Source organism: Phocoena phocoena, chromosome 20 (assembly GCF_963924675.1).
Source record: "Phocoena phocoena chromosome 20, mPhoPho1.1, whole genome shotgun sequence".
Lineage (NCBI taxonomy): Eukaryota > Metazoa > Chordata > Mammalia > Artiodactyla > Phocoenidae > Phocoena > Phocoena phocoena.
Window position 1 is genome coordinate 12,217,451 of NC_089238.1, and position 25,306 is coordinate 12,242,756.

General features: G+C 48.7%; 2 protein-coding genes across 2 annotated transcripts in view; one reads left to right on the forward strand and one right to left on the reverse strand.

Moving 5' to 3' along the window:
* Nucleotides 1–5,527, reverse strand: part of SPTBN4 (spectrin beta, non-erythrocytic 4) — a 69,432-nt gene extending 63,905 nt beyond the window's left edge. Inside the window, exon 1 of the mRNA XM_065899264.1 lies at nucleotides 5,356–5,527. Within this exon, the coding sequence (XP_065755336.1) occupies nucleotides 5,356–5,527 (172 nt within the window). The remainder of the gene's footprint in view (nucleotides 1–5,355) is intronic.
* Nucleotides 5,528–9,423: 3,896 nt separating this feature from the next.
* BLVRB (biliverdin reductase B) lies at nucleotides 9,424–24,757 on the forward strand. The gene is made up of 5 exons (XM_065899285.1): nucleotides 9,424–9,554; nucleotides 17,778–17,942; nucleotides 18,079–18,168; nucleotides 19,484–19,612; nucleotides 24,496–24,757. The coding sequence occupies exons 1-5, from the start codon at nucleotides 9,476–9,478 to the stop codon at nucleotides 24,651–24,653; spliced, it is 621 nt and encodes a 206-aa protein (XP_065755357.1). The 5' UTR covers nucleotides 9,424–9,475; the 3' UTR covers nucleotides 24,654–24,757.
* Nucleotides 24,758–25,306: the final 549 nt, after the last annotated feature.

Here is a 25,306-nt window from a genome sequence, read left to right on the forward strand (position 1 = left end):
CCATGTGGGGGAAAAAGAGAACCTTGACCCACACTGTACACGATAATAAATATACTAAATACCATTTGGCTTGTAAATCTAAATGTAAAGGAATACGATAAGGCTTTCAGAAGAAAACATCAAAGAATATCTCCATGACCTTGGGGTAGGCAAAGATTTCTCACACAAGACACAGAATTTTAGCCATACAGGAAATAATGATTAAATAATTATCAAATTAGACTACCTTTAAATTAAGAAATACTGTTCATCAAAAGGCAACGTTAAGAGAATGAAAAGGCAAGCCACACAGTGGGAGAAAATATTCACAACACATATATCAGACAAAGGACTTGTACCCAGAATATATAAGAACACCTGCAAAACAATTAGAAAAAGACAGGAAAATTAATAGGAAAATGGGCAAAAGACTTGAATGGGCACTTCACAGGAGGATATCCAAATAGTCAGTAAATATATGAAGAGGAGCTCCACTTCATTAGTTGTTTTCAGTCATCAGGAAAATGCAAATTAAAACCACAGTAGAATGCACACCCATTAGAATGGCTAAAATTACAAGACTGACCACACCAAGGGTTGGATGTACAACAACTGAATCATTCATACACTGCTGGTGGGAATGTAAAATGATACAAACTGGAAGTTTCTACTAAAGTTAGATATACACATACCTTATGACCCAACAATTACACTGCTGGGTGGGTATAAGCCTCAAAAATGAGTGCTTATATCTCTCAAAACATGTATATTTAGAGCAGCAATAATCTGTAATCGTTTGTGATACTACAAATCACTAGTTTGCAACAGTCTAGTTTGTGACATCCCCAAATTAGAAGCAAACCAAATGCTCATCAACAGGTGAATGGATAAACCATGGCATTTTCACACTGTGGAATACTATACAGCAATGAAAAGGAACACCCTACACATACAGGTAGACATGGGTGAATCTCATGAGAAGCATATTGAGTGAATGAACTCAAACACAGAAGGGTACCCACTGCATGATTCCATTTATATAAAATTCAAATGCTAGCAAAATGAATGTACACTGGCTAGGACAGTGTTTACTCTCGGGATGATACAAAGGCAGCCTGAGAGGGACTTCTCTGAGGCTGTCAGATTCTGTTTCCTGATCTGGTTACAAGGGGGTGCTCATTGTGGAAATGCTGGACACGCAATATATCTGCCTTTCTGTGTCATGTAATACCTTTTAGAGTTAAACAAACATGGATACATGCAAACTAATTAGCAACGCACGTGTTGCGAAGAAAAAGATTTGCGTTAAAACAATCAGAATGATTGCCTATAGGAGAGAAGACATTGGTGTGAGACATGGGACTAAAAGAGAATAAAGGAGTAGATCAAGAGGAAAGGGGCTTCCAACATTGTGAAGCAACTATAGTCCAATTAAAAAAAAAAAAAAAAGAGGAAAGGGCCCTCCACACAAACTGTGGAGCATGGGACTTCCCTGGTGGTCCAGCGGTTAAGACTCCGTGCTCCCACTGCAGGGGGCTGGGTTCAATTCCTGGTCAGGAACTAGGTCCCGCATGACGCAACTAAAAAGATCCTGCATGCTACAACTAAGACGCAGTGCAGCCAGATACATAAATAAATATTTAAAAGAAAAAAAAACCAAAAAACTGTGGAGCATGATTATGGGAACTCTCTGTAATGGATGGGACCAGACAATTTTTAAAAATATCTCCATGCAGGGACTTCCTGGCGGCCCAGTGGTTAAGACTCCATGATTCCACTGCAGGGGGCATGGGTTCGATCCCTAGTGGGGAAACTAAGATCCCACATGCTGCACAGTGCGGCCAAAAAAAAAACACCTTCACGCAAAAACATATTACGGAGGACTCTGCTCAAGGGTTTGGCCTTAGTGTGAATAGAGGAAAACCATGAGAGAAGTGGGCAAAGGGATGCAAAAGAAAATGCACCCTAGCTGTCTACGTCATGTTGGTATCTTGAACAGCAGGATAGCAGCATCTCGAAGTCACTGTTAAGCTGAAGTTACTGGTTTTGTGGTTTGAGTCTGGAATCCAATATAATGTGTTTTAGTTGTAGAGAACCATAGGCATAAGAGATATAAACAGAGTTGTGTGTTTTTGTGCATTTAAGAAAACCATATTTCAGTGATAACACTTATATGTGGAATCTAAAATACGACACAAATGAATTTATCTATGAAACAGAAACAGACTCACCGATATAGAGAACAGACTTGTGGTTGCCAAGGGGGAGGGGGGTGGGGGAGGGAAGGATTGGGAGTTTGGGATTAGCAGATGCAAACTATTTTATCTAGAATGGATAAACAACAAGGTCCTACTGCATAGCACAGGGAACTACAATATATTCAATATCCGTAACAAACCATAACAGAACAGAAAACCATAGTTCTAATAATTAAGTAGACACAGGGAGTATATGAGAATTTTTTTTGTTTTTCTTAGCTGGGTCCCTACATTTCTCTGGACTCTATGCTGTCTGAGGTGTCCAGGGCTGGTGCTCTCTGAATCAGCGGTTCTAACAGGTGAGGAGTCCTTGATCCTCACGTTACCACATCCCACCTCTGCTTAAAATCTCACCATAGCTCCAGGTGCCCTCACACTATATGGAATGGCCTACAAGGCCCCTCAAGATCTGGTGGCCACTGGCTCCTTGCCTGCCATCATTTACTCACCACCTCGCTCCAGCCACTCTCAACTTCTAGAGGTCTTGCCTATTCTGTTCCCTCTCTCTGGAATATTCTTCCACTCTCTTCCCCAGGGTTCACTCTTGTTCGTCCATTAGGGCTCAGCTCAGCCATCTCTTCCTCCAGAAAGCACTCTGATTCTCTAGACAGGATCAGGCCCCTCATCTGGTCTCCTACAGCCCTGAACTTCCACATCTGGCCTCTGCCTGTGCCTCCCCCATCTCGGCCCTGATCCCTGTGGGTCATCATTTTGGGCTGGATCTAAATTTCCCACTGGACTGGGAGCCCTGGAGGAGCAGGACCAGGGCTGCCTCAGTCACTACTATGTCTCTCGTATTGTCCAGGACAGGCCAGGTGCAGAGCAGTCACTGATTAAATATTTTGTGGATGAAATAATAAATTCTAGAATTCTAAGTAGATACGTTCCCAAGTTTTTTAATTTATGAGTCTAAAAATACAATTTTGGGACTTCCCTGGTGGTCCAGTGGTTAAGACTCCACACTTCCAACACATAGGCGGGGGGGTGCGCAGGTTTGATTGTTGGTTGGGGAACTAAGATCTCACGTGCCGTGCATCACAGCCAAGAAAGGAATAAAAAATAAAATTTCTTAAAAAGTACAATTTTGGGCTTCCCTGGTGGCACAGTGGTTAAGAATCTGCCTGCCAATGCAGGGGACACGGGTTTGAGCCCTGGTCCGGGAAGATCCCATATGCCGCAGAGCAACTAAGCCTGTGCACCACAACTACTGAGCCTGAGCTCTAGAGCCCACACGCCACAACTACTGAGCCCACGTGCTGCAACTACTGAAGCCCACGTGCCTAGAGCATGTGCTCTGCAACAAGAGAAGACACCACAATGAGAAGCTCGCACACCGCAACGAAGAATAGCCCCTGCTCGCCACAACTAGAGAAAGCCCGTGCACAGCAACAAAGACCCAGTGCAGCCAAAAATAAATAAATAAATAAATTTATAGAAAAAAAAATTTTAAGTTTCCACGAGTATATGTTTATATTCTTCTAGGTGTCTAAACCAGAGGAAGCTAGCAATCCATGGGCTGAATCTTGTTCAGACGTTATGCACTTAAAGTTGTTTTTTGTTTTTTTTGATTGGGAAATTGCAGATAAACATCGGAGCTAGCAGCTCTGGGCCTGCATTTCCCCATGGCTAGAGCAGGTGACTAGGGCGATCACAGTCCCCAGGCCACTCACTCGTGTATGTCACCTGCTTTCCCAGAGGCCCTTGAGTTTAACAACCTGCTCGATATCTTATAAGTTTCCAAGAATCTTAATATTGAAGATCCCATGATTGTCAAATGCTGAGTTACTAAAATTCTGAGATTCTAAGGGAACTCATTCTGACTTTTGGATTTTAAGATTTCATGACTCTTGACAATATATATTTTATGTGTATAACACTCCATGTTTCTGAGATATTAACATTCTAAGGGTCATCGTGCTAAGGGTCTAATGTTTCAAAGGCTTATGATTTGGAGTTACATGTCTCTGAAGGGTCTTTGTTCATAAAACTTTAATATTGATGATTAAACACTTCTGAGGTTCTAAAGCCCCGTGAATACAAAGTCCTAAAGTTCAAGGGCCTACAGTTCCAAAGGTCTAGGATCGTAAGACTCTAACTATACAGTTCTCCGGTCTTTGCTTATATTGTCCTAAAACGTCCAAGTATGGTGACCAACCATTCCAGTTGTCCCAAGACTGAGGGTTTCAGTGCAAAAAACATGAATGTGTGGTTATTCTTTCTTAAAGTGCTCAGGATAAACGTTTCTAATCTGAAATTCTATAGGTTTAGGATTATAAAGCCCTAAGCATCTATGTGCATTAGAGTTTAAGTTTCTGATGTTCTAAGACCCTAGGAGCCAACGATTAAAATGTCTTAAGATCTGTGATTTAAAAGTTCTGTTTGCACGAGTCTCCACTTCTAAAGGTCTTGGGTTCAAAGAATCTCTTGGTATGACATTCCAAGGTCCTAAGATGCGAGGTTTCAGCATTTTGGGATTCTAAAGAAGTACGCTTAGAGAGTCCCCCGTTTCTGGGATTGTACTGATACATTTCTAAGGTTCTATGGCTGCACTGCTCCATACAGCAGCCACTAGCCACATGTGGCTATTGAAATTTAAATTAATTAAAACTAAATCAAATTAAAAATTCAATCCCTCAAATAGCACTGGCCACATTTCAAGTGCTCACAGCCACAAGTATCAGTGGTTAGTATATTGGACATCACAGATACAGACCATTATCCCATCATCATGGAAAGTTCTATTGGACAGTGCTGGTCTAAAAATTCAAGGTCAGGGCTTCCCTGGTGGTGCAGTGGTTGAGAGTCCGCCTGCCGATACAGGGAACATGGGTTCATGCCCCGGTCCGGGAAGATCCCACATGCTGCAGAGCGGCTGGGCCCGTGAGCCATGGCCGCTGAGCCTGTGCGTCCGGAGCCTGTGCTCCGCAATGGGAGAGGCCACAACAGTGAGAGGCCCTCGTACCGCAAAGAAAAAAAAAAAAAAAAAAGATTCAAGGAAGGTCCAAATGTCTGTAACTCTCTTCCCATCCTCCAGGCCATCAAGGTACAAAGACAGCACCCCAGCAGCTTCCTCCCTTCCTTCCCTCTCACCCTCGCACCCCAGCCCTCCTCCAGGTACCTGCCAAGGCCTTGATCCGGGAGCACTCAAAGAGTGAGGCAGCTGCGGTGGAGGCGGCTGGTTGCTCCCGCTCCCAGCCCCGATCTGGACTCTCCCAGCGGGCTGCAGGGTTGTTATTGTTAGGGGCTGGCGGCCCCTCCATGTTATCCACTTCCCCTGGTACCTGCGCCATCAGGGAAGGTGAGGCCTGGGGATGAGGAGAGGAAGGTTAGGGCTAGAAACAGGTCCTGAGTTCAGAGGTGCCACTGCTAAGAGCAACTGGCTGTGAGTCCTGTTCCCTCTCACCTTCAATTTCTCTGTCTTTAGAAGGGACACGATAATAATGACAATAATGTTCACCCTGACCACATCATAGAGCTGTGGCCAAGCACCAAGTTTAGTGCAGGATAGGGGCTCGGCAAATTGTCACTGTTGGGACTTCCCTGGCCGTCCAGTGGTTAAGACTCAGCGCTTCCACTGCAAGGGTCACAGGTTCGATCTCTGGTTGAGGACCTAAGATCCCACATGACACAGAGACCCCGCATGCCGTGCGGCAAAAAAAAAAAAATTGTCACTGTTATTATTGTTAGAAAGCTAACGTTGTCATCAATAGAACTCTATAAGGCAGTAATAACAATACTTCACATTTATCGAGCAGTTGCACTGTGCTCAGTACATTATATGCATTATCTTACTTAATTCCCACAAATTTAATTCTGTAAAGAAAGGCACCATTAAGCCTATTTTACAGAGGAGGAAGCTGAGGCACAGAGGGGGTAATTCACTTGCCCAAGGTCACACAGCTAGTGAGTAACCAGGATTCAAATGTAGTCACTGTGATCAAATAACTGCATTAATGCCCTCAGTTTTTCATCCTTATAAGCCACACCCTTTGCCATATAACTCTTCAGTGTTCTCCCACTCTGGGGATGGGAGGAATGGAAGAGGAGGGTGGGGGGACATGCCCTACCCCTTGACTCTGGGTTTGGCCACATGACTTGCTTTGACCAACAGTATTAGGTAGAAGTGCTGGTGAGTTCTGAGCCCAGGACTCAGGAGACATTGCATGTTTTTGCTTGTGTTTGACTGTGCTCATGAGACTACTAGGCTAGTCCAGGTCCAAGGCCTTCATCACAGCCAAGGTCAGCTAGAGCAACCAACAGTCAACATCCCCCTACCCATCCCAACTGGTGAATAAGCTCCTATAAGCCCAGCCTAAGTCGCTGACCTCAGACTGACTCGAGGCTAAATAAATGCTTAGTGTTTTAAGACACTGAGTTTGGGGGTGGTTTCTTACGCAGCATTATTGTGGCAACAGCTAACTGACATACTGTCTGACTCCAGAGTTATGTTCTAGAACACTGCCAGATTGTAAATATGAAATTTAAGGGTGTGGGAGACATTAGATACATCTCCTCCACCCTCTGGAACCCCAGGCCTGATTCTAAGACTAAGAAAGGAGGGAGTTGGGAGGAGATCAGTGTCCGCATTCCCAAAATATTCCAACAGTTGCCAACTCACCAGATTTTAGGAAGGCAGGGTCTAGGTCTTGGTCAGTGTAGTGGAGACTGTCCCTTTCAACAGACACTCAAAAATCCATTATTATTTTTCCCTTCTTCCACAGAAAGCTGTAAGTGAGCACCTGTGTGACCTTGGCTGAGTCACTTACCCTCTCTGGGGCTCGTTTGTTCATCTGTAAAGTGGTAATGATAATGGTACCCATTTCCTAGGGGTGTTTGAAGATGACAGGATTAATAATGTAGGGAACATGGTATCTAGTACACAGCAAGCCCTCAATACATGGACTTTGCTATTATTATTCAGCCTCCAGTCACATATCTTAGCAAATAAAAGTGCCTGTGCTGGAGTCTGACAGAAATGAGTTCAAGTCCTGCTTTATTCTTGCTGTACCTTTGAACCCCATTACCTTTAACTTGGCTTCTCTGTGCCTCAGTTTTCCTCCCTGTGAAACGGTGAGCACAACTGTTTCCTCAATGGAGGATAGTTGGAGATGGAGAGGCACTTAGCACTTCGTGATCTCTCGAGTCTGGAGGTGGAACAGCCCTGGCCATTACGTGATTCAACGGGAGAAGGAAGGGAGAAGGCGGTGGCGGAGGTGGAAGGGGGTGTCCTGCAGACTCCAGGAAAGGTTGGCTGGGCGAGGCTGGGGATGGGACCTGAGATAGGACGCTTTAACCCTTCCAAGCCCGTGCCTCTCTCTCCCTGCAGTCTAGTCACCGTTCCCAAGGAGAGGGGCCTGGGAAGGACAAGGCTTGGATGAAAGACCCACGCATGGCGCGGAGGCTGGACTGGGTTGAGGGATGGGAGCTGATTCTGCCCTCGACCCTCCGCCTCCCCCAGCCGGGGAGACCCTCGGGGCTCAGTCCATGTCCAAGGCGCGCGGGGGAGGGATGCTAGGGCAGGTGGGAAGATGCTGGAGGGAGGGGCTATCCATCCCCAAGCCGCTCACCTGGGCCCGCGGCCGCCGGTGCCGCTGTCCCCGCTGCTGACCGTGCCCGACCGCCCTCCCTGTCGGCGTCCACTGCCCGGCCTGGCCGTCTCTGCTCGGCCCCACCGGCCCAGCCGCGCGGTCAGATCCGCATGCGCCGCGGCCGCCGGCGCGCCTCCTCCCGCTCGCGCGGCCGCCGCGCTCGGCGCGCCCCCGGGACCCCCTCCCGCCCGCGGTGCCCCGCCAACCCCGGCCGCCTGCAGCGCCGGCCCACGCGCGGTCACACACCCGGCCACGGCGTGTGATACAACAGCTGCAGGGGCCCGAGATAGCGTCACACACAGTCCACACTCTCACGGGGTCACACAGTCCCACACTGCCACACACACACGGGGTCACCTACAGCGTCACAGACATTATCCACATCCATACACACACTGCCACCCCCTCACATGGGGTCACACAGTGTCAAATATTCAAACCGTCTCACGCAGTCATAAGCTCACATGAGGTCCCGCCCTGGAACAGGGCCCGACAGCGTCACACACTGTAAAGCACTCAAATGCTGTCACCACCATTCACGCGGTCTCGTACACAAGTACACATATGCCGCACACTGCTGCACACCTCCATGGGGTCACAAGGAGTGTCATATACTCACACATCACACACGGCTTCACTATCACACAGCGTCACACACTTTTACACACTCGAACTTGTTACACCCCTTACACACTCACATGGGGGTCATACACCCTGCACTGTCACCCACTTACACATCACACAGTCACAGGTCACAAATAGCACCACCACAACAGTCAACACCCACAGCCACACTCAAATGATGGCACGTTGTCACACAACTTACATGACACACGCAGTGTCACACACTGAGTCACACACTCCCACATAACACAACTCACACATGTCCCACACTCACACCATATCCCCCAGCGGCATGGATGCATACAGCATCACAGACTGACCCACTGTCACCCAGTGTCACTACAAGGTCTCAGAAGAACAGCATCAATGTCTTCCACACGTGGTGTCACACACAGTCTCATACTGTAATACGGTGTTTTACGCAGAGGATGGCACATGGTACCACCCACAATCATGCTCTCCTTTGGCGTTATTCACAGTCACACAGGACCACACGGGCACATAGACACGCAGTTACAGTGTCACACCCACACACCCACACTGTCCTCCCTCACTTTTTCCCATTGTAGCCTAGAGGAGGCCTTGGGGCGTAGTGTGAGTCCCAGATCAGCCTAGTGGCCCTGAGAGAGGGGGTCTGAGCGAGGAGAGAGATGTGGGTGTGGCCCGCGCTCGCCCCGCCCCGCTCTGGGAGTTTAGAGCTCAGAGGCGGGGCACTGGGTTCACCGTCGTAGACCGCCAGATACGGCCACGCCTCCCAGTCTAAGTGGTGGGCTGGAAGACGGTGCTGGGCCGCAGGCGGAGGCGAGCCGACTCCCGCCCCGCCCACCCCGTTCTTAACCAGAGGAGTGGCCTTGTGGCCCCGCCCCTCGGCCGGAGTTGAGGGCTGGAGGCTGGCTGAGGCGTGGCCCTCTGAGCGGCCCCGCCCCGTCTCTCCCGCTAGGAAAGGACGGAGAGGGCGGCCTAGCAGCCAGTCGGTTCCCGCGTGTCCTGCGACTCCGCGGCCTCGCAACCCCACGACCCCGCAGCATGGCCGTCAAGAAGATTGCCATCTTCGGCGCCACCGGAAGGACCGGGCTCACCACCCTGGCGCAGGCGGTGCAAGCAGGCATGAGCTGGGGCGGGCAGGCCGTGTCACGGGGTACACAGACAGAACTTTAGGAAGTGGAATCATGGGGTCGGGCCGAGGCTGGTTGGGGCCCTCAGTGCCTTGATGTGTGAGGACCTAGGGGGGCAAAACAGGTGGCCACGGGGTCAGAAACGGGGGACGCCGTGAGGTCCAATTTTACGTGAGCCCAAGGAACAGGTATTGGCCCTAGGAGGCTGGGGGACTGTAGTGACAGGTTTAAATCCAATGCTCTGACGAAATGTAGTTGTTATTGTGGTGCTGGTGGTTGCACACCCAGAAAGGGCTTAACTAAGCCAGGCATTGGGCTGGCCTCCCAGCACTGTCCTCTCTTAGCACGTGTTAAATCCGCACAGCACTCATGTCGGGTGGGAACTAGTATCACCCCATTTGACAGGTGAGAAAACTGAGGCCCACTGAGTGATCTGCCCAATGTCACATAGCTGGAAAGTGGCAGTGCTGGAATTTGTACCCAGTGCTTGCTCTTTGTTTGTGTTTGAGACCACCAATGGGACTTTTTCTCCCCCACCACATTTTATTTATTTATTTTTGGCTGCGTTGGGTCTTCGTTGCTGCGCGTGGGCTTTCTCTAGTTTCAGAGAGCAGGGCTACTCTTCATCATGGTGCGTGGGCTTCTCATTGCAGTGGCTTCTCTTCTTGTGGAGCACGGGCTCTAGGCGTGCTGGCTTCAGTAGTTGCAGCACGTGGGCTCAATAGTTGTGGCTCGCGGGCTCTAGAGTGCAGGCTCGGTAGTTGTGGCACATGGGCTTAGTTGCTCCGCCGCATGTGAGATCCTCCCGGACCAGGGCTCGAACCCGTGTCCCCTGCATTGGCAGGCAGATTCTTAACTACTGCGCCACCAGAGAAGTCCCACCAGTGCTTGCTCTTAACTGCCAAAAGACCACCGGCTCTTGGTGTGGGCACCAAGGCTTAAAGTTGAAAAGGCTGAGGGGTGGGTTGCTGTGGGCACCTAATGGAAAGAAGATCACGGAGACAAGGGTGAAGACTTGGGCACACGGGTCCCGGCAAAGTCAATGAGCACTGAAAATTTGCAGTTGCCCCAGGAAAGGGGGCAGGAAGGGGGATCAGTATCATGCAGCAGTACCCTGCCCCCACCGTCCAGACTTCACCAACCCCCATCGGAGCCTGACACTTCCAGATACAGCGCCCCACCCTTGCTGGCCTTGGTGACTCTGAAGATATTGACTATCTGGTTGCCCCAAAAGGGTGGAGGCCACCAGGATCCCACTCTCAGCTGTCTCCTAGCCCAGCACTCCCTTCAAGGGACTCTGCCTGAAAGTTCCCCATTCAGCCCACTGCTCTCCCCCTCCCTGGGAAGACCTAGTGAGGATCTTGGCTTGTAGGGACAGGAGAAACGAATTTGCTGGTAAACATTTCCAGGGCAGGAAGTAAGAGGGAGATGTTGAGAGTTGCTGAGTCACCCTGAGGAACTGGATTACCGTGTTACCACCTTTCTCTCAATCCTGGATTCTATGAAATCCTGCTCATCCACCCTGCTGGGCACAGCTGGGACTGCACCTGGGGGTGTGGAGCGTTGAGGCCTAGGGGAGTGCGCAGCTTCTCACTGTGGCTCTGACAGCTCTCTTCAGAGCCACAGTGAACCTGAGCCTCGCTGTCCCCATCAGAAAAAGGAAGGGGTTAAATGAGCTCGGCTTTTATTTATCTCAGTGATTCTGTAGGGCTGAGTCCCGACAGGCATAGACTCTGGTGCCTGTGTGTCTGCATTCCAAACCCCAGCTCTGCCACTTAACAACTGTGTGGTCAAGTGCCTTGTCATCTGTGTACCTAGATATCTGTAAAGTGAGGATGAAACTAGTAGAACTCGACCTGGGGTTCTTGTGATGATTAAATGAGATATTACAATATATGGAAAATGCTTAGAACCGTGTCCAGCATATAGTTGGTGCTCAATAGGCACTCCTTGGCTGAGAGAACTCAGATTATAGCTGTGTGATCCTGGCCCAATTACCTAAACTTGCCTTAGTTTCCCCGTCTCAAAATGGGCATATAATACAACCTACTTTGTGGGGTTGTTGCAACCTGGGGCTTTTCAAACTGTGGGTCATAATGAGTTCTGAAATATATTTAATTGGTCACAAGAGTGTCAGAATGTATCACATGTTAAATATTGGTTTTATGAAACTTTCATTTCAATTATATATGTATGGGTTTGTGTATACTGGGTTTGGAAGTGAAATCTATTTTGTATGGAGGGTTGAGATCAAAAAAGCTTAAAAGGGGCATGATCTCTACCACTGACTCTCATATCGTTAGGAAAAAACTTTATACACATATATAATTATACATGTTATGTGTATATTTTATATATACACAGAGAGAAAGGTAAAGCAAATATGCAAATCTAGGTCTTGGAACTTTCCTATAGGTCTGAATTTATTTCAAAATTAAAAATTAATGGAAAAAGATAAATAAAGTAAGGGATTTTTTAAACAAAAAAAAGAAAGAAAAGAAAAAAAAAGAAATGTTTAGAAATAACCTACAAATGCTCTTGTTCTTTGTGAAGGGCAAAATTTGTGAATTCTAACACTATAGTTTGGTATGGTAGCCACTAGCCACATGTTGCTATTAAAATTTAAATGTGGGTTGTGTTAAAATTTTTTGGAAAAAAACATCATTCATCTGCAGAAAGAGCTTAGGACAGCACTTGGCACATAGGAGGCTCTCTCTCTCTCTCTCTTTTTTTTGGCTGTGCCACACAGCCTGTGAGATCTTAGTTCCCCGACCAGGGATTGAAGATTGAACCTGGGCCCTCAGCAGTGAGACTGTGGAATCCTAACCACTGGACTGCCAGGGAATTCCCTAGGAGGCCCTCAATAAATGTCACTAATCACCAATAATGTACCATTAACAGGCACTCTTGTGCTGGGCCTGTGTCAGAGCTCTCACTGTCCGTGAGAACGTTTCTCCTCCAAAATACCCACAGTTTACTAGGGTCCGTTTTAACTAATACAGTGGTAATTAACCAGTGCCTGCGGTGGCATCATGAAAGCTCTCATTGCTCCCCGATGTGTGTGAGGGCAGCACAGGTGTCGTTCCCTTATGAAAGGTGGTCACACAGGATGGGGATGCTAGGGATTGTGATTTTCACTTTAGAAAGGAGACTGAGGGCCAGTCAGGGAAGGTGTTTCCTGAGGTTCCTCAGCCAGTAAGTGGAGCTGGGACTTCCCCTGTGGTCCAGTGGTTAAGACTCCGCACTTCCACTGCAGGGGGCACAGGATCGATCCCTAGTCAGGGAACTAAGATCCCACATGCCCGGCTGGGCCAAAAAAAAAAAAAAAAGAGGTGGAGCCAGAGTTCGAACCCAGGTCCGTGAGACAGTATATCGTGTGCTTTTGTGTTGATATAAAAGTCAGGGAGATAGTGGTGAATATGTCACAGTCCCTGGACCCACAGGGCCCTTGCTTGATTCCAGGTCAGCATAAGTAGGGCCATGACAGAGGAAGCACGATTGGCTGGGGGTTCTGGGGAAAGAGGGTAAGGGTGCTCCAGGCAGAGGGGCACGTGCAAAAGCCAGGAGGCAGGAAACAGCATGATGCATTTGAGGAACTGAAAGTTCAGTGTGCGAAAAGGGCCGTGGCTCCAGCACAGGTGAGAGAGGAGAGGCCATATCCTGGGGGACGTTGAAGTCTGTCCTAAGGAACATGACTATCTCAGGGCACCGGTGCGGGGGTGGGGGTGGGGGTGGGGGGGTGTGGGGGGGGCGGTCAGGGGAGGGATCTGAGCCAAGGGCACTTTGATATAACAGTGGAAAGCTCTGCCTGGCTACCACGTGAAATATGGGTTGGAGCGGTTGAGAGAGGCCAGGAGCCCAGGGAATACTAGACCAGGACGGGAAAAAAAAGTTGTGAGATGGTGAAAAGGTATAGTAACAACCAACACCCATATAATGCTCTTTCCTGTGCCGGACACTCTTCTAATCTTTTCATTTGTTTTCGTTTTGCATTTTTTACATAGCAGTTTTTTAAAGATATCATTCACATGCCATACAATTCACCCATTTAAAGTATACAGTTCAGGGCTTCCCTGGTGGCGCAGTGGCTGAGAGTCCGCCTGCCGATGCAGGGGACATGGGTTCATGCCCCGGTCCGGGAAGATCCCACATGCCGCGGAGCGGCCGGGCTCGTGAGCCATGGCCGCTGAGCCTGCGCGTCCGGAGCCTGTGCTCCGCAACGGGGGAGGCCGCGGCAGTGAGAGGCCCGTGTACCGCCCCCCCCAAAATAAATAAATAAATAAATAAAGTATACAGTTCAGTGGGTCTTAGCATATTCACAGATTCGTGCAAACCTCACCACAATCAGTTTAAAACATTTTCATCACCACCAAAAGAAACCCTTAGAAGTCACTCCCCATTTTCCTGCTCAACCCCTTCCCCAGCCCTAGGCAACCACTCACCTACTTCTTTTCCTTTTTTCTTTTTTCCCCCCGGTATGCAGGCCTCTCACTGTTGTGGCCTCTCCCATTGTGGAGCATAGGCTCCAGACGCGCAGACTCAGCATCCATGGCTCATGGGCCCAGCCGCTCTGCCGCATGTGAGATCTTCCCGGACCGGGGCATGAACCCGTGTCCCCTGCATCGGCAGGCGGACTCTCAGCCACTGCGCCACCAGGGAAGCCCACAACTGTTCCTTGTTTATATGGATTTGCCTGTTCTGAACCTTTCATATAAATGGAATCGTACGCTATGTGGCTCTTTATGACTGGCTTCCTTCACTTAGCAAAAAAATTGTTTTTTCAAAGTTCATCCATATCGTAGCATGTGTGTCATTTCTTTTTATTGTTGAATACCATTACATTGTTTAGATATACCACATTTTATTTATCCATTCGGTTGATGGAAATTGGGTTGTTTCCACTTTGGGGCTATGATGAGTAATGCCTCTATGAACATTCACGTATGAGTTTTGTGTGCCCAGATGTTTTCATTTCTCTTTGGCATATACTTAGGAGTGGAATTGCTGAGTCACGTGGTAACAATACGTTTAACCTTCTGAGGAACTGCCAGATTACCTTCCAAAGCAGGTGTATCATTCAACGTTCCCATCAGCAGTGCATGAGGGTTCCTGTTTCACCACATGCACGTCAACATTTATTATGTCTTTTTGATTATGGCCGTCCTAGTGGGTATGAAATGGGATCTTGCTGTGGTTTTGATTTGCATTTCCCTGATGGCTAATGATATTGAGTATCTTTTCATGTGTTTATTGGCCATTTGTATAACCTCTTTGGAGAAATGTCTATTCAGATCTTTTGCCCAGCTTTTTTTTCTTTTTTTTTTTTTTTTAATTTAATTAGGCTGTGCCGGGTCTTAGTTGCAGCATGCAGGATCTTCGTTGAGGCATGCAGGATCTTTGTTTATTTATTTATTTTTTGGGTTGCGGCACGCGGGATCTTTTAGTTGCAGCATGCGGACTTCTTAGTTGCAACATGTGAACTCTTAGTTGCAGCTTGTGGGATCTAGTTCCTGGATCAGGGATTGAACCCGGGCCCCCTGCATTGGGAGTGTGGAGTCTTACCCACTGGACCACCAGGGAAGTCCTTGCCCAGCTTTTAATATTCATCTTTTACTATCAAGTTGTAGGTGTTCTTTCTATATTCTAAATACAAGTCTCTTATCAGCTATATGACTTGCAAAATTTTTCTCCCATTTTGTGGGTTGTCTTTTCACTTTCTTGATAGTGTCCTTGGAAGCTCAAAAAATTTTAATTTTGATGATGTCCAGTGTATCTATTTTTTCTTCTGTTGCGTGTGCTTTTGGTGTCATAGCTAGGAAACCATTGCCTAATCCAAAGACACAAAGATTTATGCCCATGTTTTCTTCTAAGATTTTTTTTTATTAATTTTATTCTATTTATTTGGGGCTGTGTTGGGTCTTCGTTGCTGTGTGCGGGCTTTCTCTAGTTGCAGCGAGCAGGGGCTACTCTTCATTGAGGTGCACAGGCTTCTCATTGCGGTGGCTTCTCTTGTTGCGGAGCACGGGCTCTAGGCATGCGGGCTTCAGTAGTTGTGGCTCACGGGCTCTAGAGCGCAGGCTCAGTAGTTGTGGTGCACAGGCTTAGTTGCTCCTCGGTATGTGGGATCTTCCCGGACCAGGGCTCAAACCCATGTCCCCTGCATTGGCAGGCGGATTCTTAACCACTGTACCACCAGGGAAGCCCTCTTCTAAGATTTTTATAGTTTTAGCACTTACATTTAGGTCTTTGATCATTTTGAGTTAATTTTTGTATATGGTGTGAGGTAATAGGGATCCAACTTCATTCTTTGACATATGGATATCAAGTTGTCCCTGCATCATTTGTTGAAAAGACTGTACTTGCCCCATTGAATCATCTTGGCACCCTTGTCAAAAATCAACCAACTACATTAAACTTTTAGAAATATTATTTAGGGAGTTCGCTGGTAGTCTAGTGGTTAGGACTCGGCGTTTTCACTGCTGTGGCCCTGAGTTCAGTCCCTGGTCAGGGAGCTAAGTTCCTGCAAGCTGCATGGCGCGGCCAAAAAAAAAAAAAGAAGTTATTTAAACCCACAATAACCCTATAAGGTAGAGACTATTATTAGTGTCATTTTAAAAATGAAGGCCCTAAGGCCCAGACAGGTTAAGTGAGTTGCCCAGTGTCACAGCTAGGTAGTGGCAGGGCCAGACAGAATTCAAACCCAGGATTGCTTTGAGGATTAAAGAAGCTAATAACTGTAAGGAATTTGGCACCTGGCATATAGTGAGTGCTCTCTAAATACTATGTATCATTCATTATCACTGCCCCAGAGTGTACAAATTTCTAATCATTTGTTTTTTACATATATGATGATAGCTATCAAGAGAAATGTAACAGGGGCGTTCCCTGGGGGTCCAGTGGTTAGGACTCCGTGCTTTCACTGCCAAGGGCCCGGGTTCAATCCCTGGCCGGGGAACTAAGATCCCACGAACCCGTGTCCCCTGCCTCGGCAGGCGGACTCTCAACCACTGCACCACCAGGGAAGCCCACCCCATCATTTTTTTCATTTCTTGTACCAGCTGGAGGTACAAGATAAGATGTTCCAGGCTCATCTTGTCCTCTCCCTGGCGTGGCCCAGCAAGCAGCCATTTCTTCAACGAGCTCTGGCTCATTTTTCATGAGAATGCTATTTAGAGGCCATCTTCATCAGCTCAGGCCACTACAACAAAATGCCGTAGACCGGGTTGCTTAAACAACAGACATTTCTCACAGTTCTAGAGAGCGGAGAGTTCAAGATCAAGGTACTAACAGGTTTGGTTTCTGATGAGGGCCCTCTTCCTGGCTTGCAGATGGCCGCCTTCTTGCTGTGTTCTCACATGGTAGACAGAGAGAGAGAGCGAGCCTTGGTCTTCCTCTTCTTATAAGGACACTAATTCCATTATGGGGACCCTACCCTCATGACCTCATCTAATCTAATTACCTCCCAAAGGGTCCATCTCCAAATACCATCACATTGGGGGTTAGGGTTTCAGCATATGAATTCAGCATATGACACAAGCATTCAGTCCATAACAGAGACTACAACTACTAATTTTATTTTTTTTTTTGCAATACACATAAACATTGATATATTTTGCCATTATTTAAAACAAAGGAAGAAATATGTTGGTTGTAATCTTTAAAAGGGAGGGTATGTGTCAGAAAGGGGACACAGAGTTACAGAGTTATCCAAAATTCTTTTGGGAGGTGACATGCCAAAGTGATGTTCAGACTGTTTAGTAACCACTAAGACAGGACCCAGCCCTTCAGAAGTAAGACCTAGGGAACCAAACCCAATGATGGACAACCTTTGGGCAGCTCATGTCCTTCTCTGTACCTCAGCTTGCTCCAGGACCATGGATGGGGGGCATAGACCAGTGTGATGCCAGGCATTAACCCTTTAGTCACCGGAGGGTAGAGAAATCGCAGGAGTGGGGAGTGAAGGGAAGAAGAGACCCTTGGAGGCATCAGAGCAGGTTATTTATGAATCGACATCAAGGTATCACCTTATTTTAACAACCAGCTGGATATCAACTGTGGGTATGCCAGCGAAAATATTTGAAGACCATTGTCTCAGAACAGGGGACCTGCGGGATGGATTTGGGGGTTTATGGCACCCTCCAGGACCCAGCCCCTGGAGGCTGGGAGTGCCAGCCCACAAGCCGACTGACCTGCCTCTCTGCCCCTCTTTGCAGGCTATGAGGTGACAGTGCTGGTGCGGGACACCTCCAGGCTGCCCTCAGAGGGGCCCCAGCCGGCCCACGTGATAGTGGGTGACGTTCGGCAGGCGGCCGATGTGGACAAGACTGTGGCGGGGCAGGACGCCGTCATCGTGCTGCTGGGCACCGGCAATGACCTCAGTACTGGGCCCCCCCTCTGCCCACGGCCCACCCCTGCACCTCGGCCCCCAGCGCCACCCCCACCCCCAGCCCCACCCCTGCCGCCGCCACCACCGCCACCGCCCACCAGTGACAGCCACTCTTTGTCTCCTCTAAGGTCCTACCACAGTGATGTCCAAGGGTGCCCAGAACATTGTGGCGGCCATGAAGGCCCACGGCGTGGACAAGGTCGTGGCCTGCACCTCGGGTGGGTGGCGGGGTCATAGGGGTGGGGCTGAAGAGTGGGGGATAGGTACTGGACGGGCAGCCCAGGGGCTCCTACAAGGCGGCATTAGAGCCACTCCAAGTTACTGTGTATTTATTGAGCACCACCTGAGTGCCTGAACCTTGCTGGATGAGGCCAGAGACACAATACAGCCCTGGGCCCTGTGCCATGGTTCTTACAAGGAGGAGGGAAGTGGCAACAGAGCCATCATCAAACAGTGACCAGTCAGGGCCAGGGTTGGGGGAAGCACAGGCAGAGAGGTCAAGGCCAGGATTCGGGGGGAGCATGGGCAGAGGGATCAGGGCCGGGATAGGGGAAGCCTAGAGGACTCTGGGGGCCCAGAGGGGTGCCTGACTGACTCATCTTGAAAAAGGGTCAGGGGGAGAGCATCATAGAGGAAATGACAGAGCTGTGTATACATAGGCCAGGTCTTTACCCTCACAGAGCTCCCAATTTATGGGGAGATGGTATTCAACAAATGGTTGCCCGGAATAATCTGAAAGGAAGGCTGCAGGGTGTGTAACAGGAGCAGTTAATTCTAACAGCATTTATTGAGCTCTTACTGTGTGCTCGGCACCATCTGAGTGCCTTACAGATGAATGCCACTTAATCCTCTCAAAACTCCTTTGAGTAGCACTTATATTCACAGTGGGTCACAGTAGGTGCTCAGTGAATAGTAGCTGTTCTTATTGCTTCCTAGCTAAGGGAGTGGAGGCACAGAGAGGCCCATCACCTTACGCGAGATCACACAGCCTGTGGCTGGCAGAGCTGGGGTGTGGAACCGGACTGTCTCCATGGTCCACACTCCTCACCTTTGTTCCATCACACATTGTCTCCCAGGGAAGGGAAGTGACATGAGGGAGCAGTGGGAGGATAAGGGGACTCCAGGCAGAGGGATCAGCATTTACAAAGGCTGTGAGGTGGGAGGGAGTGTGGCTGCAGCAGAGCGGGTGAAGGGGAGAGTGTTGGGTGATGAGGTCAGGTGGGGCCTCGTGGACCTGATGGGGCCTTTGCTTTTACCCTGAGTGAGATAGGGTCACAGATGAGTCTGACCCCTCTGGCTGTGCCGGGGGAACAGAATGTAGGGGGGCAGGGGCAGGGAGACCAGGGAGGAGGCTGCTGCCATGGTCTAGGCAGGAGGTAACAGTGGACAGGAACAGGCAGGGTGAGAAGCCTGGAGAAACTGGAGGGCAGTAGTGAACCCCTGTAGGGGTTGGTCCTGGCAGGAGACCTGCGGGCTATGGGCCTGGCCAGGCTGTCCTCAAGCCTTGGCTGACCCTACCCTATGTCCCCCCAGCCTTCCTCCTGTGGGACCCGTCCAAGGTGCCCCCAAGACTGCAGGATGTGACTGATGACCATATCCGGATGCACGAGATACTACAGCAGTCGGGCCTGAAGTACGTGGCTGTGATGCCACCACACATAGGTGAGTGGGTGGGTCCCAGCTGCAGGGTTACCGCCAGCCTGCCCCCTCCTGTCCTCTGTCGACGTTCACTGGGCCTTCCCTGGGCAGTTGAAAATTGCAAACCTTCCTCCCACACTTTCTATCCTCCTTCCTGCTTGATTTGTATCTCCTTTCTAACATACTTTTCAATTATCTCTGTTGTACAAACTATCCAAAATTTTAAAACGTAAAACAAAAACCCTCATTTATGATGACTCTCAGTACTGGGAGCTGACTAGGCTCTGGGGGCGCTTCTTGCTGGCGTCTCTCATGCCGTTGCTCAGTAGCTGGCAATAGAATTGTGTGGAAGGAAGCCACGACAGGGCTCGTGGTAGGGGCAGACTGTCTGTCCCTGGAACACCTGCATGCTGCCTTGCCTAGCGTCAGATCTCTCAGGGCTGCTTCCGCTGTATTCTCTTTATTAGAAGCAAGTTATGGGACTTCCCCGGTGGTCCAGTGGTTAAGACTGCATGCTCCCAATGCCGGGGGCCCGGGTTCGATCCCTGGTCAGGGAACTAGATCCCACATGCATGCCGCAACTAAAAAGATCCCACATACCGCAACTAAGACCTGGTGCAGCCAAATAAAATAAATACAGAAATACAGAAATAAATATTTTAAAAAATGAAGCAAGTTATACTGGGGCTGCCCCACATTCAAGGGACAGGGACTTATGCTTCACATCGTCTCTTTCTTTCTTTCTTTTTTTAAACCCATTTATTTGGCCACACCATGCAGCATGCAGGATCTTAGTTCCCTGATCAGGGATTGAACCCATGCCCCCTGCTGTGGAAACGTGGAGTCCTAACCACTGGACCACCAGGGAAGTCCCTCGTTTCTTTCTTTATCTTACTTAGCGCGTGTCTCCCACACTAGAATTTTGTTTGAAGCACAGATTTTGTCTTGTTTTGATTACAGCTGTGTTCCTAGTGCCTAGAACAGGGCTTGGCATGTAGTAGGTGCTCAGTAAATATTTATCCCATAAGCTAATACCGGAGAAGATGCCTCACCTCCAGGTGGTGCTGTGGAGGGAACCACACCCTCTTTTCCCCTCCCAGGTCTGGAATACACATTGAGAGAGAGTCAGACCGAGGGAGAGATGCATTTACAAATGTCTCTTGCATAGAAGTGTGTGCCTGGCCACGATTACAAGTACCAATGATGTAGTCTCTGCTCTCATGAGGCTTACATTTCTAGCGGAGGAGGCAAACGAAATAGATGATCTATATTACTGTTGGGTTGTGCTACACTGAATGAAGAAACCATAAAGTTCAGTGAAGGAACTTCCCTGGTGGCTCAGTGGTTAAGAATCCGCCTGCCAGTGCATGGGACACGGGTTCGATCCCTGGTCTGGGAAGATCCCACATGCCGCGGACCAGCCGCGGAACAACTAAGCCCCTGCACCACAACTACTGAGCCCGCGCGCCACAACTACTGAAGCCCGCATGCCTAGAGCCCATGCTCCGCAACAAGAGAAGCCACCGCATTGAGACGCCCACTCGCCACAACTAGAGAAAGCCCGTGCACAGCAACAAAGACCCAACACAGCCAAAAAAAAAACAAAACAAAAAAACTCGGTGAAGAGAGTAAGCCTCAGCTATAAGCAGAGGCTCGCTAAGGAGATGGCCCTTCCCCCAGATACTCACCTGATTCCCCCGCTCAGGGGACTACGTTCAATGTCCTGGGCTAAACCATAATGGAAAAGAATATTAGAAAAGAATGTGTGTGTGTGTATATATATATATGTTTAAAAAAAAAAAGACACCAGACCTGTTATGTTTCATGCTATGAAAAACATTAAAAAAAAAAAATGATTGTTCCAGGTTAAAGGTGACATGGCGACTGAACTGGATTCTGATTTTGAGGGGAGGGGGAGGTCGGAAGATATTTTTTGGCAGTTGGGGAAATCTGAATTTCTAAATTCATCATTCTAAATGATGTCTCTTGCATAGGAAGTGTGTGTCTGGCCACGATTCCCCTCAGGGGGAATCAGGTGAGTGTCTGGGGGAAGGGAGGACATTCTGGGATGAGGGAACCGCAGTGCGGATGCCGGAGCCAGGCACTTGTATCTCCTTCACATTTGCCTGCCTGCTGATGAGCACTTCTGCTGTGCCCTCTGCCTTCTGCTTGGAGAAAGACGAGCCCTGCACGCCTTACAGAGGTTCAGGTAAGCTCAATGTTGAAGTTCAATTCAGGATTCTTGTTGAGACGAGAATCCTAAGCTCTGAATCAGTGGTGAAGCTGCATGGCGGAGAAGCCGGGCAAAGTCCCAGCCCCAGCACTTTGTGGACTTAAGGCCCGTGGCCTCTGAGCCTCAGTTTCCTCTTCTGTAAACGGGGTTCATGATATTACTTCTTGACCTCCCAGGTTTGAAGTGAATATCCAGAGAGATCATGCCTAAAATTTATTTAACACAGTTGTTTTTTTTTAGTTCTTCTTTTTTTGAATATTTATTTTATTTGTTTTCCTTATTTTTTTTTTTTGGCTTCGTCGGGTCTTAGTTGCGCCACACGGGATCTTTGTTGAGGCACACGGGGTCTTTTTCATTCCGGCACGTGGTCTGCTCGGGCTGCTCTCTAGTTGTGGCCTGCGGGTTTTTTCTCTTCTCTAGTTGTGGCGCGCAGGCTCCAGGGCGCGTGGGCTCTGTAGTTTGCAGCACGCAGGGTCTCTCGTTGAGGCGCGAGAACTCAGTAGTTGTGGCGCGTGGGCTTAGTTGCTCTGCGGCATGTGGGATCTTAGTTCCCCGACCAGGGATGGAACTCGTGTCCCCTGCATTGGAAGGCGGATTCTTTACCACTGGACCACGAGGGAAGTCCCAGTCCTTTTTTTGTACGTGTATGAAAACTTTGAAACCTCCAGAAAAGTTAAAGAAATTAAAGGTTTGTGAATACCCATAAACCCTTCATCTAGGTTCACTTGTTAACATTTCGGCCTTTTTGCTTTCCCTATATATCTAACTATCTATCTATCTATCTATCTATGCATGCATCTAATGTGTATGTGTATAGATGTGAATACATATGTAATGTATATTTTTTAAATAAGTGTGTATTTTTAGTTTTTTCTTTTTCTTTCTTTCTTTCTTTTTTTTTTTTTTTTGGCTGAACCATTTGAAAGTAGGTTGCAGACATCGGCACACTCTACTCCTAGAACCTCTTGATAGGCATCTTCCAAGAAGGAATATTTGGATACGAACCACAGTGCTGTTATCGCACCAAGGGAATTGACATTCACTCTACCACATCATTTAGTATCCAGCCCATATTCAGATTTCCCCAACTGCCAAAAAATATCTTCCAACCTTCCCCTCCCCTCAAAATCAGGATCCACTCCAGGATCGTGTGTTGTGTTTAGTCACTATGTCATATTTAACCTGGAACAATCCTCCATATCCTTTTTTTCTTTTTTTTTAATGTTTTTCATAACATGAAACATAACAGGCCTGGTGTTTTTGTTCTTTTTTTTTTAACATGTATATACAGTCTTTCTAATATTCTTTTCCATTATGGTTTATCCCAGGACATTGACTGTAGTTCCCTGTGCTATACAGTAGGACTTTGTTATCCCAGGTGTCTTTTAAAATATCCCACGTTCTGGATTTCTGTAGTTATTTTCTTACAGACTCAGATTAAAAATTTTTGGCAGGGTCTTCCCTGGAGGCGCAGTGGTTGAGCATCCGCCTGCCGATGCAGGGGACACGGGTTCGTGCCCCGGTCCCGGGAAGATCCCACATGCCGCGGCACGGCTGGGCCCGTGAGCCATGGCCGCTGAGCCTGCGCGTCCGGAGCCTGTGCTCTGCAACGGGAGAGGCCACAACAGTGAGAGGCCCGCGTACCGCGAAAAAAAAAAAACAAAACAAATTTTTGGCAGGATTGCCACATGGGTGAGGGTGTGTGTTTCTTTCTTTTTTTTTTTTTTTCAGTACGCGGGCCTCTCACTGCTGTGGCCTCTCCCGTTGCGGAGCACAGGCTCCGGACGCGCAGGCTCAGCGGCCATGGCTCACGGGCCCAGCCGCGCCGCGGTATGTGGGATCTTCCCGGACCGGGGCACGAACCCGTGTCCCCTGCATCGGCAGGCGGATGCTCAACCACTGCGCCTCCAGGAAAGCCCTGTGTGTTTCTTATTGCACATGATTCCAGGTTGTCTCTGCACTGATATGCTGCATTTGATCCCTAAGTTAAGTTGGTCACTGTCAGAACACAGGCGCTAGATGCCCTGGTAACAGCCAGGTCATGGTGGGGGAGGGCGAGGGGGGCAGAGAGCAAATGTAGCCTTTGCCACTGTGAAGTCACCCTCTGCAACCATGGGACATAACTTCCTCTCTCCAAGACTCAATTTGCCCACTTGTAAAATAGAATTAATAATAACTCCTAGCCCATTCTCTGCTTTATTTCTCACCATCTAACATATTACTTATTTTACTTTCTTATCTTATTATTTGCCTTTTCCTAGTGACTGTCTGAATGCTGAGGGCAGGGATTCATATCTGTTTTGTCCCTTTCAGTGTGCCCAGCACCTGACGTATAATAAGTCATCAATAAGAATTCGGCGAATGGGACTTCCCTGGTGGTACAGCGGTTAAGACTCCGCGCTTCCACTGCAGGGGGCAAGGGTTTGATCCCTGGTCAGGGAAGTTCTGCGTGCCGCGCCAAAAAAAAAAACAACTCACTTAGCGAGTGAATGAAGTAAAGGGTACAGGTTAGTGCCCTGCACGTGGGAAGGGTTTCATACATTGTTGGCTGTTATACCGTCTGGGCTGGGCACACTGTAGACACCCTGGGATGATCATTGAAGTGATCACATGTTGGTTGCAGGAGGGGAAAGGACATCTGATGTACCCCAGTCCCTTTGTCTTTACCTTGCAGGAGACCAGCCGCTGACTGGGGCCTACTCAGTGACCCTGGATGGACGAGGGCCGTCGAGGGTCATCTCCAAACACGACCTGGGCCACTTCATGCTGCGCTGCCTCACCACTGATGAGTACAACGGGCACAGCACCTACCCCTCCCATCAGTACGACTAGGGCTCTGGCCCCGTCCAGGAGGACAGCATCCCAGGAAATAGAGAACAAAGGAAGGGAGCAATAAATCTTGAACCAAGAGCTTCATGTTATTTTAGAGCACCCACCTCTGTGACTCTTCCTCTTTCTGGCTCTGTCTGGGTGTCTCAGTGTCTCTGTCTGCCTCTGTGTGAGATTTTCAAGGTATTCATTCATTCATTTCCTCGCTTGGTCCTGTGCTGGGGACCCAGCGGTGGCTGTGAGGACCCAGTGGTGACCCTGCCTTCACAGATCTCACAGTCCAGTGGGGAAGACAGCCCTGCCTCTGTCAGTGACAACACAGAGTGGACTCTGATAGAGGAAGTACAGTAGGGCTGAGGGACCCAGCTTGAGGAGTGAACAGGGTTCTGTGGAAGAGGGGATGTCCCACCTGAAACCTCGTTTGGTGCGAATGAGCCAGGAGAAGGTTCTAAGGAATGATAGCAATCTGGGCAGAAGATACCACATGAGCAAAGGCCAGGAGGCTGGAGAGCACGTAGCCCCTTTGAAGAACTAAAATCTATCCCCTACAGTTAATAACACTTTGCTCAGAGGAGAGAAGCAATCAGCCCCCAGAGGCTGTTCGAAGGACACTAAACTGTCCAGGGTCATTGTAGAAAGTTTAAGCTTTAGTCTAA

What these genes read in the sequence shown, in the direction of transcription:
- BLVRB (XM_065899285.1), top strand. Translation starts at nt 9,476, where the DNA reads ATGGCCGTCAAGAAGATTGCCATCTTCGGCGCCACCGGAAGGACCGGG. An exon ending in GGCGCAGGCGGTGCAAGCAG is followed by an intron (nt 9,555 to 17,777) that starts GCATGAGCTGGG and finishes CCCTCTTTGCAG; the next exon opens with GCTATGAGGTGACAGTGCTG. An exon ending in TGTGATGCCACCACACATAG is followed by an intron (nt 19,613 to 24,495) that starts GTGAGTGGGTGG and finishes TTTACCTTGCAG; the next exon opens with GAGACCAGCCGCTGACTGGG.